This window comes from Camelina sativa, chromosome 5, assembly GCF_000633955.1.
Source record: "Camelina sativa cultivar DH55 chromosome 5, Cs, whole genome shotgun sequence".
Taxonomy (NCBI): Eukaryota; Viridiplantae; Streptophyta; class Magnoliopsida; order Brassicales; family Brassicaceae; genus Camelina; species Camelina sativa.
In genome coordinates, this window is record NC_025689.1 from 32450640 (window position 1) to 32462498 (window position 11859).

General features: G+C 33.2%; 4 protein-coding genes and 1 long non-coding RNA gene across 7 annotated transcripts in view; 3 read left to right on the top strand and 2 right to left on the bottom strand.

Annotated features, from left to right (window-relative positions):
• On the top strand, positions 1092–2442 carry LOC104788214. Its single transcript, XM_010513929.2, has 5 exons — positions 1092–1262; positions 1430–1520; positions 1734–1860; positions 1990–2066; positions 2194–2442. Exons 1-5 carry the CDS (start codon positions 1177–1179, stop codon positions 2299–2301), a joined length of 489 nt encoding a protein of 162 aa, XP_010512231.1. The 5' UTR covers positions 1092–1176; the 3' UTR covers positions 2302–2442.
• LOC109133142 lies at positions 2702–2964 on the bottom strand. Its single transcript, XR_002038279.1, has 2 exons — positions 2874–2964; positions 2702–2771 (listed from the first exon to the last, which is right to left on the bottom strand). It is a non-coding gene; the product is annotated as an uncharacterized LOC109133142 (long non-coding RNA).
• Positions 3500–5224, top strand: LOC104788215. Its single transcript, XM_010513931.2, has 4 exons — positions 3500–3600; positions 3774–4083; positions 4490–4732; positions 4818–5224. The coding sequence occupies exons 2-4, from the start codon at positions 3817–3819 to the stop codon at positions 5046–5048; spliced, it is 741 nt and encodes a 246-aa protein (XP_010512233.1). The 5' UTR covers positions 3500–3600; positions 3774–3816; the 3' UTR covers positions 5049–5224.
• On the bottom strand, positions 5361–6409 carry LOC104789788 (F-box/LRR-repeat protein At2g43260-like). Its single transcript, XM_010515436.1, has 2 exons — positions 5842–6409; positions 5361–5776 (listed from the first exon to the last, which is right to left on the bottom strand). Exons 1-2 carry the CDS (start codon positions 6407–6409, stop codon positions 5361–5363), a joined length of 984 nt encoding a protein of 327 aa, XP_010513738.1.
• Positions 9359–11859, top strand: part of LOC104788218 (54S ribosomal protein L51, mitochondrial-like) — a 17506-nt gene continuing 15005 nt past the window's right edge. Inside the window, exons 1-3 of one of the 3 annotated variants that reach the window (XM_010513936.2) lie at positions 9365–9511; positions 9818–9924; positions 10020–10402. In XM_010513936.2, the coding sequence (XP_010512238.1) occupies positions 9432–9511; positions 9818–9924; positions 10020–10192 (360 nt within the window). In that variant the 5' untranslated portion in view covers positions 9365–9431 and the 3' untranslated portion in view covers positions 10193–10402. Of the gene's footprint in view, positions 9512–9817; positions 9925–10019; positions 10403–11859 lie in introns of those variants that run through there. The other 2 variants (XM_010513937.1, XM_019246164.1) reach the window with 2 other exon arrangements.

Consider the following 11859-nt stretch of genomic DNA (forward strand, 5'->3'; position numbering starts at 1 on the left):
TAAATATATTATATTTTTTTGGGTACTAGGTTTATTTATAATGTTAAGGGTTATTTTTCATTCCTTTTTAATAGCACATTGATTAATGTACAATTAAAAAGTATATTCCTATTTGGTTATCAATATTTCCATTTTTTAATAAATAATCACACTAAATGTTGAGATTAATTAGTTTACATACTTAGATATTTATAAATAATCACATATCATGATATTCCCTAATTTGTTGTCATTTTTATATTTAGTTATGAATATATATAAATCTATATTTATTGGGAATTAAGTTTCCTTTAATGAGTTGGAGATAATTCAGGGGTAATATATTTCATTTTATAATCAATTATAATAACTATTGAAAACTTGTTATTTAAATTATTATGGTAATAATACTAACATTTTTATATGATTTTGTTAAGAAGTTATATGTTTAATAAGTTATATGTTCTTTATTTTTATTAACTTTATATGTTCTTATAGTCTTTTTAGAATATTTTACTTATATTGATTTTAAGAAATCAATATTTAATATTGATTTCTTAAAAATAATATAATTTTGACTTGTATATTTGTAAGTAAATTTTAGTGAAATTTTGACTTAAAATAGTATGTAATTATTTATTTAGGTTTAACATGTGATATTTAAATTTGTGTGAGAATTGATGACATATCTAATTATTATTCAATTAATTGTTTTTTTTAATATAGTAGCATGTTAATGTAATTAAGTATAAAATTTAAGGGTTTTTTTGCTAAATGTGTCCAGAGCTCTCTGGCGGCGACACATCAGCTTTTTCAAGAGAGTGCTTCTCTATTAATATATAGGGGATTTTATACATTATGTTTGAGGTTTTTTCGTTTTATTTTTTTTGTAGGGTATAGTATTTGTTGTGAAGTATGTATTTTAGTTTTTAAAAATTATAATTGTATAGATTTTAATTTTTAACCGACCAAAAAAATGGTAAATTTAAAATACTTTTTTAAAATAGCAGATTTTAAATAATTGGAGTGAAAAGTGGAAAATCTCTTAATAATCCCGTTTCCAAAAGTTCTTGAAAGAATATATTTTGGGGAAGCAAATTGGAAGTTCTTTTTCTTTTCTTTCTAGTATAATAATAATAGAGCATAGAAATGATACTTTTAATCTCTCTCTCTCTCTCTCTGTTTCTTTCATAACCGATGGAGGAGACAGGAAGACCTTTTCTTCTACCTTCTTTCCGATCACTCCCAACCAGGCTCAGATCTAAATTGCTGCAGCATGATGAGTAAGGAGTTTTGTGGTTTACTTTGGTCTTTGGATTTGTATAGTTATTATATATAGAGATGGAACCATATAAAAACCCTAATTTTTTTTTTCAGACCGATTGATTGATTGGGTCAAAGTTTTGATTTTTTTTTCTTTTTTTTTTTGGTTGGTTGGATGCAAAATTAGTTCTGTTCGGAGAGGAACGGGTTTCTTCAAGTCGGGCAATCCCAAGAAACATATTAGAGATCTTAAAAAAATTATAGACTTATTAAACAAGGTACAATAATGTTGTTTCATACTATGTCGGTAATGTATCTTTTTTGAAATTTAACTATATTTAAGTTTACTATATATATATAGAGAGAGAGAGATATATATATATGGCTATTTGAGAATCCAATTTTTGTAGAGCAAAGTCTTTTTATACTAGTTAGTATATTGTGTCTGCCTTTCTCAATAATGGTACACTACGGTCGGTCATTTCTCTCAGTCGATTGAAGATCATGCAAAAGATGAGAAAGAATACCTGGACATGGCTGCAGAGACATCCAGAAAGCTTGAGGCATCCGGAAAGCTTGAGGCACTTGGCAAATCCGTGTTTGAATCCACAAAAAAGTGTACGACCCCATCTTTTTTTTTTTTTTACTTGCTCTGTACTGCTGTGTAGCAATGTTTGATCTACTACTACTATACCTCCTCTACTGATTTTTTCATTCAATTCATTCTTTCATGTCAAACTACTTCAGATCTTTTGTCAGCTAAGGACATAGCTCATCGTGGTATTGCATACCATGCCGGTTGGATACTGGTTCTTCGATATGAAGTGAGCATTTTTATATATAAGTTTTTTTTGTTTTTTTTGTTACATATATATGTTTCTCGTTAAATGGATTCTGAGTGTGCTTGTTTGGCTATCTTATCAATCACCTCCTTTCTTTGTTTTTACACAGGTGGAGTACGTCCAAAGACGCCTTAAAAAACAGATTGAAGCACTGCAGGATGAAGAGTTCTTCACCGCCCAAAAGACTAGAAGACGTCTATTTTGTTTCTTCTTTTAACTTGTCCCTTTTCTTTACAGTCTCTTTTTTTTCTATCTATTCTAGACTACCCCCACTAATCCATAGATCAGTTATGTATGAATGGTTTAAGTTAATGAATTATTTCCTGTAATCTATAATATGCCAAGTTGTTGCTGCTTATTTACTGTTTGCGTCGCTCTCTCTCTCTCTCTCAAAATTTCTTCTCGACTTGGATAAAACCGATACATTAATAGCGTCGGAAGACGTGCCAGTAGTCTTGTCTCTGCCCTTTCAGCTTGTCAATGTTCAATTTTTGTTGTTGAAAGACGTTTGGTATTTATGCTCTGTCGATTGACTCACGGGCTTAGACATGTTTGGCCGTAATGAACAACACACTCTGCGTCAATATGCAAAGCTCCAACTTCATCAATGCAGCAACTGATTCTAATTTTACAGAGTTGATCACGTCTTGGAATTGCATTAGGTATGCACCAGTCCACTCACTCCCTCTGTGGAAACAGAAACTCCAAAGACGTCGATTAAGGAACTCGTGGATCGAATTCAAAAACTATAAAGATTACTGCATATAATAATTTCCCCTATGTACGTACCTGCTAAAAGCAAGATTGGCTTCGAACGGAGTTATGACAGGGGACATGAACTCTTTGCTATCTAAAAGAGCGGTTTGGGCACATGAGATGTCTGCTTGAAACAAGTGAGTATACCGTCGCTGAAGTATCCTTCTTTGTTGATAAAATTCCGTCACCAAAGAATCTTCTTCAGCATCATATCTGACTAAGATTAACAAACAAACAAAACATAACCAAGAAAATAAGCTATTCATTGTCTTTGTCAATCAATTAGATATTTTCTTTAAGAAAATGGACTGTATTAAGTTACTCAAACGTTTGACTAACTAGATCAAGAGATTTCCATGGATAAAGCCATATATTTATATACCTATGTCACAACCATTGAAGGTCAGTACTACATTGGCGAAAGCTGAACTGTCAGAACCGATCCAGAAAAGCAGATAGTCCAAAAACCGGTTATATTAAACGTTTAAACGTTTGTCGTATATATTAAACCGGCGAGCATTAGGTTTCCGTGTTGATTAAAACCGGTTAAAGTAAATTTATGTTAACCAAAAAAAAAAAAAGTAAATTTATAGATTGAGCTGAAACGACATCGTATTATTATCATCCACCGCCGTCAAGCAATATTCTTCGGTCATTATTACCACCTCCGACTTCTTCGGTTTGTTTTTCGTATTGAACACACAAACAAGAAACCTCAAAATAGATCTCTCTCTCTCTATCGACTTAGGGTTTCATCAAGGTATCACATTTAAACTTTCTATCGAATTCCGAATTGGGTAGTTCAAATTTCCAGGTTTTTATATTTCTATCGATTGGTTCAGTCCCTTCTTCTTTCCCAATTCTAATTCTTCTTTTATTGGCTTAGCGAACAGACCTAAAAGAACGTTTTTTTTTTTGTTGTTGTTGTTGAAGATCCTTGAGTTGATGTATTGAAGAGAAGCCGTTGAGGTAAGAGATGAGCTCTACGCAGGCTAACCTATTCAGACCATCCTTGTTCTGTGCAAGGACAACACAAACGAGACATGTCTCTGTTGCACCTTTTAAGTCGTCATTACGCTTTGATCAGCGACCACTCCCCAAATTGACTATTCGGGCATCTGCATCATCATCATCTGTGTCTACTCGCTTTTCGCCTCTACAGAATCATCGATGTCGGAATCAGAGGCAAGGTCCTGTTTTGTGCTTACTTGGTGGGAAGGATAACTCTAACCGTAGTAATGAGGTCAGATTCTTCTTCTTCATTCTTAAGATGTCTCTGCTTATTAAATCAGAGAATGCTGTGATTTGATCTTTATATCTTGCAAAATTGTTCTTTTTGTGTGTGTCCGTGTAAGAAGTTGGGCACATAGCCACATAGTTGAGTTATGTTTCTGATGATAACTAGTGCTGATATGATTCTTTTGTGTTTTGTACTTGGTCGGAAGGATAGATATGATAGTAGTGATGACATAACTTATGTTTTCTCGTCATTCTATGGATGTTGTAGCCGATATTTGAATCTTCAATCTTGCAAAAGTGATCCTTTTTGTGTGGTGTGTGTTTGTAAGAAGTTAATGCACATTATAACTAAGTTTATGTTTAGTGTTTCTGATATTAACACGGTTAGTGATGATGTTTTTATTCATCAGATATCATCACCATGGAAAGCTATTGAGAAAGCAATGGGGAAGAAATCGGTTGAAGATATGTTGCGTGAGCAGATACAAAAGAAAGACACTGGCGGCATTCCTCCACGAGGAGGAGGAGGGGGCGGTAGAAATGGTGGGAATAATAATGGGTCTGAAGGCTCATCAGGAGAAGATGGTGGTCTTGCTGGTATCGCGGATGAAACTTTGCAAGTGGTGTTGGCAACCTTAGGCTTCATCTTTCTGGTAATAACAAGCCTACACAACAAGTTACCTTTGAATGATCTATAGTATCTTTAACTTTGAGAATACTAATTCTTTTTTTTTGCAGTACATCTACATCATCAACGGGGAGGAGTTGTTCCGTCTTGCAAGAGATTACGTTAGGTACCTAATTGGACGACCCAAGAGTGTTAGGCTGACCAGAGTTATGGAAAGTTGGAGTAGATTCTTCGAGCGTATGTCGAGAAAAAGAGTGTACGATGACTACTGGATAAAGATCAAGCGATCATCAACACGTCTACCTGGTATGATATCCTCGGCAAATACTGACGCGTCTTGAGGTCTTATGTACTTCATTCAAATGAAGATGATGATTAGTTTTTTTTTCTGGCTGATTTAAGCAGTTTCCCTTAGACCCTGAACCGTGTTTTGATCTTTGTTTTACACTTTTAGTTAACTTTCGCCATTGTCACGGTAGTAAATATTGATGTGTTTCATAAGTATTGAAAATCTCAATTGTGGATTAACTAAAAGAAAATAGTGAAGGACTTGCTAAAACTTGTGGCTGAATCATCTTGTAGTGATCATAACAAAAAACAGAGTATGTTAAAAGAAAAAAAGAAAAAACGCAAAGGAGATATAATGTACATACTTAGGGAACCGGAACAAGAGTTTGGAAGTAAGATGAAGCAACAACACGAGCGTATGCAGAAACCTTGTTAAGGAGGAAATTTTTAGGGTAAGACATGAACAAAGACTCTTGATAATCCCAAACGATCAGCACTCCTCCATCTCCTTGGTCGTCAAGGATTGCCAAGGGCGTGAATAAGCGAATCTCACTTGATCGTGATTTGTAAAGTTGGCATAAACAGAATGAATGCATCTTAACCCATCCTTCTTTTACTGCATCGACCATGCTCCAAATATCGAGTCGGGGATGAGGAACATTAGTGATCCTCATCTCAGATACAGAGAGGCGGTCTCGAAGGACGATAAGCTCAGAGAAATAAGGAGTGCCGCCATCGTCTGAAGTATAGATCGGGTTAGGGTGGGAGACGACTCTAAACTCTTCAAGATGAAGATGAAACGCAACAATTCTTGAAGCGTTAGGTTCCCAAAGATCAACAGTGAACCAGTGGACGGAACCATTGACATAAACGGATCTTTCCTTGACAAAAACCCTATAAGGAACGATGTTGACGTGTCTCCACCGCCTGGTTTGAAGATCAAGAACATTGCATTCCCAACGATGAGCGAGGCACGAGGATGACCACGTAGCTCAACGACCTTATACTCACCCGTAACTTCATCTTTACCGAATCCAAACGAGCTTCTTGTCGTCGGAAACTTAGGCACGTGTTCATGATCTAAATATCTTTGACGGTGCAAAAGAGATGTAGCGGGGATACGCCCGGTTACTCCATGAAGTAAGATCCTAGTTGAGACGAGACATTCTCCGGTAGGGAACCGCCGGGACACTCGAGTCGCCGGGTTACAAACTTGGATCGAATCCGACCCTGGGATGCAGATCAAACCGTCGCATGTAAGTGAGATACGGGAAGCGTCGCAGTTGCCGATATAGCAGATCTCTTCTTCTTTATCTTCATCTTCTTCAGGGACAAGAAACGGTGGAGAATCGTCTCCGTCGTCTTTGCAACCGAAAGCTAAAAGTGTTTTACGACGACGTAGGGAAGTCTTCATCAGATGTTTCTTGACGAAGGTATGGGATTCGATTAACGACTTCCATTGCTTGGAAACGGACTTGAATCTGATGATAGATTTCAATGGAAGTTTTAGGAGGACTCGACATCATTTGGTGTTGTTGTTATTGAAGCCATGCTTGTTAATTTTCTTCTCTCTCAAGTTTTTGTTTTTAAGTTGCCTCTAAAGCACATATATGTGGATCGATCTATTTGTTTCAAGTTGGAGAACGTATATGTAAGAGCATAATAGTAAATAAGACACAAGCTTTGTTAACGGGGTTCGGATAACCTACATCTCGGGACCAAGTCCAGAATTTATTAATTAGAAGTAGAACATCAACAATACCATCAAAAGATCTCTATCTTATTAATTGATGGGGCGACGCCACACACCTTGTGTGCATCTCTCTATAATACCCTAAGACGCGCACCACTTTATGAAACGCTCTCTTGGTATTTATAACAACTGCTCAACCTTAGAGTTGACAACTTTCCTATTCTAAACCGGTAAACTAACATATTTAGATAACTCCTAAATAGAATTAATCCTAATTCCATAACTCGGTAGGATTGATATAGCTTACACCTCAAGCTATCTTCAAGCTTATACCAACAGCCTCTTGATTTATATATATACTAGGTTTGGACCCGCATGTAGGTTATGTTTATAAACTAATTTATTTTACTAGTCATAATCAAACTCATACTAATTGAGATTTTAGTTTGATTTTTTTTGTTTAATTTATTAATGTTTGAAAATTTAAAATAATAATGGGTTCACCAATATTTTAAAATTTGGAACAACATAATGGTTGGACTGATAACAAACTAAATCAGATAAATGATTGGTTAGATTCTATTAAATTAGTGAACTATCAAATCAAATATTTAACCGCTAACAACGATGAAAACTCGTTTAAGACAAATACAAATATTTAGGGGTGGACGTAATTCTCTTTCCGTTTTGTCATGTTCCATCATGTCCTACACCCGTTCTCAAATTTCTGTTGCATAAAAGAAAACATTCTCAATATGAGACCAATTTGTATTTTCGATCAAAAACATACATTCTCAATAGATATGTAATTTTCTTGTTTTGTAGATGCTATGTCAATTGGATGAACACCCGTTCATACCACAATCCTCCCTTATATACAATCTCTAGGTAAAAAATGTATGCTGTCGAAAAAAGTCTTGATTTGTATATGCTTATGTACAGGATTGAAAATTATAAATTTAACAATTCATAAGAATAATAAATGATAAACATGACATAAAACATAGTATTGGTGAACTAAAAAAAAGAATATAGTAGATGTTAGGAAGGTATATGCATATATGCAAACTTAAATACAGAGACATATACATTTTTTTTTTTTGCAGAAACAAAGAGATAGAACAATAGTGTTAGAGTGGTGTATATGATATGTGAATGTTAAATCGATTACTCTATTTATAGGCTGGAAAGAGTTCGCTAAACATTTTTTACTTTTACGTTTAAAATAACAAAAATCTATAAAAAAAATCTTTTAAAAGCTTATTTATTTTTCAGTTAATATATATACAATATGTTTGAATCTATATGGATGATTAGATTTGGATAATGAATTAATTGTCTAGATTTTGCAAGTCCTATTAAACCGATGAGAGTATATATATAAAGTTAGTTTTAGAAATAATCCCTTAATTTTAGATATTTGGTAAACTAATTACTGATTTATTTTAAGATTTCTTAAAATAAATCATCTGTTTAAATTAAAGTTAAGTTATTTTCATATTACTATTAAAAATTAATTAGATACAGTTGTTATGGAAATCTTGTTAAATGATAAGTTTTATTAATTGCAAAACTCTCTTATTATTTTATAAAATTCTAATAACTATATAAATTCAAGGAATTGTTAATAGAAATAATTTTGTTTTATTATAATATTTAAAATTTTCATTTTGTAATCTTATTGGCTGTAATTTTTTTAGAGTGACGGTATGTCAAATATTTAAATTTATTATTTGTAATTAATATAATTTCATAAAATATAGGAATGTATCTTTTATAGTTAATATAGTTTCCTAAAATATTGGAAGAGTTAATCATTTATTTATTTATTAATTGTTACCATTTTTTAGGGTTAATCATTTATTTTTTTTATAATTGTTACCACTGGTTTAGGAAAGTTTAATTTTTTTTTAGTTTAATTATGTAGGCAAGCTGGTCTGTTTGGCAACATGGATATATGTCATGTTTTTTGTTTTTTTTATCCCAAAGTGTACTCCCCATTTAATAGTATAGATACTTTTAAAATTTATACTAAAGACTATTCCGATTAGAATTTGGTTTTGTTATTATTATTTTTCCTAAAGATATTATCATATATTTTTTACCCAATTATAAATCCCCAAAACCTAAATTGAAGAACCTTAATTTATCAAAATGAGATTCTCAGATGTTTTTGTAGTGTTGTTGAAGTCACTTAGGGGGTGTATTGAAACCATGATTTTGGAGAATTTGATGGGATTTAGAAAATTTGGAATTTTGATGGATTTTAGGGAAGTTGATATGATTTATGGTTAAATTCTTTCAAATCCCACCTAAAACCATGAGATTTGGATTTCTGTATTTTTAACTAAACAAATCCTCTCAAATCCTCCAGAATCCCTAAACTTATTAAAATCTAAATCCACAAACTGTTTTGAATAACAGTGGAATTTAAAGTAGATTTTTAAATCATCAGTTCAATAACAGTGGATTTCAGGAAATTTTTTAAAATCCATGATTGAATAACATAGGATTTGTAAATTTTACACAAATCAGTTAAAATGTTGAGAAGCCCATTTCAACTAGATTACTAAAGGCTTAATAGAGAGTACAGGCTTTTTTGGCCCAATTTAAGCCCATTTTAATTAGATTTAGTTCTGTAACGTAAGTCACGTGGCACCTATCACGTGATCATCTTCTTTTGTTTACAACACATCGGTAGGGATCGGTAGGGTTTTGGGGTTCTCTTACCGACGAGATTCAAATGGCGCTTAGAGGAGTTTGGCAGCTCAAGAAACTCGTTGTCAGCTACTGCAATTGGGGTGGTAGCAGTAGAGGCATCAGGTCAATTCCTTTTCCCTATCTTTTGATTTCCCAATCTATGAGCCGTATTTTTAATTATTAGTCCTCGATCTACCAATTTTTACAGACTATCTATTCGAATCTATGAGCTTTGTACTTCTCATCTGTGAACCAAATTAACTTTTATATGTTTTAGAAATTTGGTTCGATTGTTCCTCTCTTTGATGTATCCATTGTGATTTCCTTCCCAAATGTGCTCTACCCAATGAATCGTTACCATTTCATAGTTAGGTACTGAGCATTTTCATATCTGATCATTCTATCATATGTGTTTTCTTATACTTACAGAGCCTTTATGGAATCAGAATTGCCTGCACTAAAAGAGAAAAACCCGCAGCTCGAAGTGGTTACGGAGCTTTCACGGGGACAGCATCCTTATTTGAAGGGCATTTACAGTATGAATCTTTCCTCCTCCTCTTATCATTATTATTACAAGCAGCACCTACAACAGTTTCTTAACATTAGCAATTTCACTTACACAATTTTATAGGGAATAGAAATGAAAGGGTGGTGTGTGTGAAGAACATGGATCCTGAAGAAGTGCTTTTGAATGCAACAAGGCTGAGGAACTCGCTTGGAAGGAAAGTGGTGAAGCTTAGGACCAGACATGTCACCAAACACCCCAGTGTTCAAGGCACCTGGACTACCGCTGTCAAATTCTGAGACATTTCCTACTTACTGCATACTTTGCAGGTTTTTTTCTTCTAGATATTGAATCGAATGTTGCAAGTATCAGGATTGATTGTTTGTACCGTTTGTGACCCTGGACAAAGATTCAGTCTTCAAATGTTTTGCAGTTTATGCAATGTTTGAATTTTATTTTTGTCCTTCTGGTTCAATCTATAATAAGATTACACAAGGGTTTATGGTAAATTAGGTTTTAGCTGAAATTTTTCTGGTGTTGGATATGATGAAGTAGACTTGTCTATATACGCCAAGGCTACTTGAGGAAGAGTGTGTCTTGAGATACGACAATGCCACTTCTATCACTTCTACTTCTTTCTTGTACTGTGTAAAGTGTAAAAAAAAACAAAGTGTATCAGAGAAACCTAAAATGGCGCCTTTTAGTTTGTCGTTTGAAATAAGGGCACCAAACTAACCTCGTCAATTGCCCCTGCTTTAATCTTCGATTGCATCAAACACCATTTCTTGAAATGTACACCTATTGAGTGTGAATTGCAAATTTCACACTTCCAGATAAACAGATCTGCAGGTTAGTTGATGGTAGGGAAACCATCAAGAACCTATTGATGAAGTCAATATTCTCTTGCAATAACTCTACACCATTGTTAAGGAAACAAGAATACTACTTTTCAATTCTCACTACTTTGATATCATATAAGACGACAACAGTTGTCAAAGATTTTTTGTAAGTACAGTCCCATATAAAGATTTTTTGTAAGTACAGTCCCATATAAAGATTTTTAAATGGGTAAACCCACCCGATTTAAACCAATCCCATTTAAACCCAAACCCATTTATTTATTTTGAACTTAATGTTAAATTATATTTAAAGAAAAATAAACATTTTATAGACTGTTTATAGAAAGTGCTTTAAAACATTTTACTTGAAGGAATCAAAGAAAAAAACTCTAGTAGAATCTTGCGAACCCAAACCCATTTAAATATATAATTTTGGTGATAATGTGCAATTTTGGCGGGCAAATTTCTTTTTTGGGAGAATATTTTTTAATGATGGAAAAAATCGAAATTTTTCAGTTTTGTGAGAACTAGGGCTGGGCAAAATAACCGATAACCAAATAACCGACCGAAACCGAACCGAAAAAAACCAAACCGAACCGAACCGAAATTCTTCAAATACCCGAATGGTTAGTAAAAATCTATATCCAAACTAACTGAAACCGAACCGAACCGAACCGACAATTAAATGGTTAACCGAAATATCCGAAAACCTAGAAGATATCAAATATTATATACTTAATATTATGCAAAACTATAAAATAAACTTAAAATATAAATTATTTCTAGATTCAAAACAATTAAATATTTTAAATAATCAATATATGTAAATGTTATTATTTTGAATTTACAAAGTTAAATACTATTTTGTAAAATTGAATCCATATTTTTCCCTTTTTTGTATTTTTGTTATTGTATATTTGGTTAATTTTGGTTATATTCGGTTAGTTTTGGTTATATTTGGTTTATTTGGTTAATGTTAATATAATTTATGTTAGTTATGGTTATTTATTTAAATAACCAAACCGAAACCGAACCGAAAGAAACCGAACCGAACCGAACCGAAATTTCAAAAATATCCAAATGGTTACTATATTACTATATCCAAAATAACCGAAACCGAATACAAC

Excerpts from the sequence above, each read along its gene's own strand:
- LOC104788214 (XM_010513929.2), top strand. The coding sequence starts at position 1,177 with ATGGAGGAGACAGGAAGACCTTTTCTTCTACCTTCTTTCCGATCACTC. Across the intron at positions 1,263-1,429 it reads AAATTGCTGCAGCATGATGA|TTCTGTTCGGAGAGGAACGG; the intron begins GTAAGGAGTTTT and ends ATGCAAAATTAG. Across the intron at positions 2,067-2,193 it reads TACTGGTTCTTCGATATGAA|GTGGAGTACGTCCAAAGACG; the intron begins GTGAGCATTTTT and ends GTTTTTACACAG.
- LOC104788215 (XM_010513931.2), top strand. The coding sequence starts at position 3,817 with ATGAGCTCTACGCAGGCTAACCTATTCAGACCATCCTTGTTCTGTGCA. Across the intron at positions 4,084-4,489 it reads ACTCTAACCGTAGTAATGAG|ATATCATCACCATGGAAAGC; the intron begins GTCAGATTCTTC and ends TTTATTCATCAG. Across the intron at positions 4,733-4,817 it reads CCTTAGGCTTCATCTTTCTG|TACATCTACATCATCAACGG; the intron begins GTAATAACAAGC and ends TTTTTTTTGCAG.
- LOC104789788 (XM_010515436.1), bottom strand. The coding sequence starts at position 6,409 with ATGAAGACTTCCCTACGTCGTCGTAAAACACTTTTAGCTTTCGGTTGC. Across the intron at positions 5,777-5,841 it reads GTCAATGGTTCCGTCCACTG|AGTTTAGAGTCGTCTCCCAC; the intron begins GTTCACTGTTGA and ends TTCATCTTGAAG.